The sequence below is a fragment of the Kogia breviceps genome, chromosome 6 (genome assembly GCF_026419965.1).
Source record: "Kogia breviceps isolate mKogBre1 chromosome 6, mKogBre1 haplotype 1, whole genome shotgun sequence".
Lineage (NCBI taxonomy): Eukaryota > Metazoa > Chordata > Mammalia > Artiodactyla > Physeteridae > Kogia > Kogia breviceps.
The window spans coordinates 56,645,573-56,649,092 of NC_081315.1; the positions used below are offsets into that span (position 1 = coordinate 56,645,573).

The following is a 3,520-nucleotide window of genomic DNA, read 5'->3' on the forward strand; positions in this document are numbered from 1 at the left end:
GAGGAACTAAAGTTTGGAATGACCGATTATGACATCAGAGGCTTCTGATCTTCCTGATTGGAAGGACCAGACTCCATGGCGCTCAGCAACAGTAGTGGACAATAGCATCTCGCCAGAGCTTCTCTCCACTGCCAGTTGCCCCATATCTTGGAGAAGGGACGACCACTTGTGTTTAGCCCAAGTCCAGAAGAGTTGGGACAAAGTACAGTCTAGGCTTCGAGGAAGGGAAGAGTTTGGGAGAAGTCATGACCAGTCATCAACCCAGTTCCCAGGCTGACGACCAGAGCTCCCAGCCCAGCTCCTCAGGGTGCCCCCTGGAGGTGACTGCCTATGAAGAAAGCCCAGGACCGTCAGCCCCCTTGGCCGGTTGCAGCTCCCTGCCTCAGCACCCCGGCTGTAAGAGGATGAGGTCAGTGGCGTTCAGAGCGGAGGTGGAGGGCGACCCGGCCACTGAGGCCCAGGACCTCTGGGTCGTGGAGTCACTGAGTGGGCTCAAGATGAAGCTGAAGCGACAGCGGGTGTCTTCAGTGCTGCCTGAGCACCACGGTGTCTTCAACAGGCTGCTCGAGGATCCCGTCATTAAGAAATTCCTCGCCTGGGACAAAAAGCTGGAAGTATCTGACAAGTATCTCCTGTCCATGGTGATAGCTTACTTTAGCCGGGCTGGGTTCTTCTCCTGGCAATACCATAGAATCCATTTCTTCATCGCTCTCTATGTGGCCAGCGACATGGAAGAGGACAACCAGGCCCCCAAACAGGCCATCTTTTCATTCCTTTATGGAAAGAAGCACTCCCAGCGTCCCTTGTTCCACAAACTGCGTTTCCAGTTCATCCGTTCTATGGGCTGGAAGACGAGGGTCACTCGGGAAGAGTGCGAGCAGATCCAGGCTTTTGATCCAGACCTCTGGGTGTGGAGAAGAGACCGCACCCTCTTGCCCTAGAGGCCCCAGGACCACGCAGGCCTGAGGTCATCGGCCTTTGCAAAGATCACAGAGCCCAGGGGAGATGAGGATGTTCACCATGAGGTCAATCACTGATGACAGCCGTGAGGAAGGAAGGGAGAAGCCTCTTGTGCAGATAATCGGGAACAACACAGCATCTTCTAGAATGAGCTGAAGAGAGTTTTCGTGTCATACTCCTAGGAGCGGGGCGTGCTTCTAGGAGTCTGTGGCACGACAATAAGAAATCAGGGCTTTTTCAGGTTCCAGCCTTTTGGAAGGCACCACCTCAATTTTCAGATCATTTCATTCAAATTTCCCCTGAGATGAACATTAGAGGTCCCATTTTTTAGACACTTGTTTTGCCCAGTCTAGATATATAATATATATTATATATAATAAATATTCATATATTTGTTTTAAATAGTTTTGAAATTGTCTTCATTTTGAAACATCTGGTTCTTACAAACTTTTGTAATGAGTATTATAGCTGTTGTATATTTACACATATATACAATTTGACTCACATTTTCAAGAGAGATTTTTGTTTTCATCTATTACATAATATACATTTTATCTACTACATAATATTTCCATTCTACTTATAGCTAGGTGGGTATTTCCTCCCAATTCTTGTCAGCATAAATTTGTATTTTTTTAGGTCTCATTATTGAATTGTGGGAATTCAGTCATAATTTTTTAACTTGTCTCAACATGTTTGTATGTTATTTTAGATTATTAAAGAGTACTGAGTATTAAAGAGTAATATAATAAAGATGAAAGTCTTCTCACAAAAAAAATTTAAAAAAAAATATTGAGCTGCTCATGCAGCTCAATATTAAAGAAACAAACAACCCAATCCAAAAATGGGCAGAAGACCTAAATAGACATTTCTCCATAGAATACATACAGATGGCCAAGAAGCACATGAAAAGCTGTTCAGCATCACTAATTATTAGAGACATGCAAATCAAAACTAAAATGAGGTATCACCTCACATCAGTTAGAATGGGCATCATCAGAAAATCTGCAAACAACAAATGCTGGAGAGGGTGTGGGGAAAAGGGAACCCTCCTGCACTGTTGGTGGGAATGTAAAATGATACAGCCACTATGGAAAACAGTATGGAGGTTCATTAAAGAACTAAAAATAGAATTACCATATGATCCAGCAATCCCACTACTGGGCATATACCCAGAGAAAACCACAATTCTAAAAGATACATGCACCCCAACATTCATTGCATCACTATTTACGATAGCCAGGTCATGGAAACAACCTAAATGCCCATCAACAGACAAATGGATAAAGAAGTTGTGGTACATATACACAATGGAATATTACTCAGCCATAAAAAGGAACAAAATTGGGTCATTTGTTGAGACATGGATGGATCTAGAGACTGTCATACAGAGTGAAGTAAGTCAGAAAGAGAAAAACAAATATCGTATATTAACGCATGTATGTGAAACCTAGGAAAATGGTACAGATGAACCGGTTTGCAGGGCAGAAGTTGAGACACTGATGTAGAGAACAAACGTATGGACACTAAGGGGGGAAAGCTGCGGGGGGAGTGGGGATGGTGGTGTGATGAATTGGGCGATAGGAATTGACATGTATACACTGATGTGTATAAAACTGATGACAATAAAAAAAACAAAAAACAAAAACCTAGCATCTATTAAACATAACATGATATGAGATGAACAAAGAAATAATTTGAAAGACAAAAAATTTAAGGCAAATAGTATGCTCATCATTAAAGTCATGACGGGTTAAAGAAATATTCTATACAATAGTGTGATTACGCAGTATATTTTGTTCACTATAAATCAAGAAAGCTAACCAGCATTTCTGCTATCTTCTTGACATAGTACACATACAATACCCACTCATTTTCCGGTCTCTTTTCATTGTTAAACTATTCTTGCTCTTAATGTTCTGCTCTCTGGGGAAACTGCAACACACAAAACAGGAAGTTTGGGGCTTCCCTGGTGGCGCAGCGGTTGAGAGTCCACCTGCCGATGCAGGGGACACGGGTTCGTGCCCTGGTCCAGGAAGATCCCACATGCCGCGGAGCGGCTGGGCCCGTGAGCCATGGTCACTGAGCCTGCACATCCGGAGCCTGTGCTCCACAACTGGAGAGGCCACAACAGTGAGAGGCCCGCGTACCACAAAAAAAAAACAAACAGGAAGTTATTTAATACAACTTACTATTTTAGAAGGGAAAAACCCAAGCAACTGATTAAGAAATGAAAATTTTATTCAAATTGTTGTTTGATTTTCATGTCACCAAATAACCGGCATGCTTTTAATCATCAAACTAAATTGAGTAGTTTATTTGGCATCAAATGTATAATCAGATATAATATTTGTATATTTAACAAATATCAACAAGCTGGGTAATATCAAATTAGCAGCCTTTACTCTTTCCTGAAAAGAAAGGATGTCTTTTTCAATGTACATTTTTTCTAGGAGCAGTAAATATTATTAAAGAAAGCCACATGGAAGAAACAGTTACAAAACAGTATGTAGTCACCATCATCTGTAGGATTTGAGAAGTCCATGGAGTGTTCAGTTTC

At 42.1% G+C, this 3,520-nt stretch overlaps 1 protein-coding gene across 1 annotated transcript; it reads left to right on the forward strand.

Annotated features, from left to right (window-relative positions):
- The first annotated feature begins 245 nt into the window (after positions 1 to 245).
- LOC131758159 (speedy protein E4-like) lies at positions 246 to 941 on the forward strand. The gene has a single exon (XM_059066112.2). It carries the CDS (start codon positions 246 to 248, stop codon positions 939 to 941), a length of 696 nt encoding a protein of 231 aa, XP_058922095.1.
- The last annotated feature ends 2,579 nt before the right edge of the window (positions 942 to 3,520 follow it).

Bases quoted from the DNA above. Each gene is read 5' to 3' on its own strand.
- LOC131758159 (XM_059066112.2), top strand. From the start codon at position 246: ATGACCAGTCATCAACCCAGTTCCCAGGCTGACGACCAGAGCTCCCAG.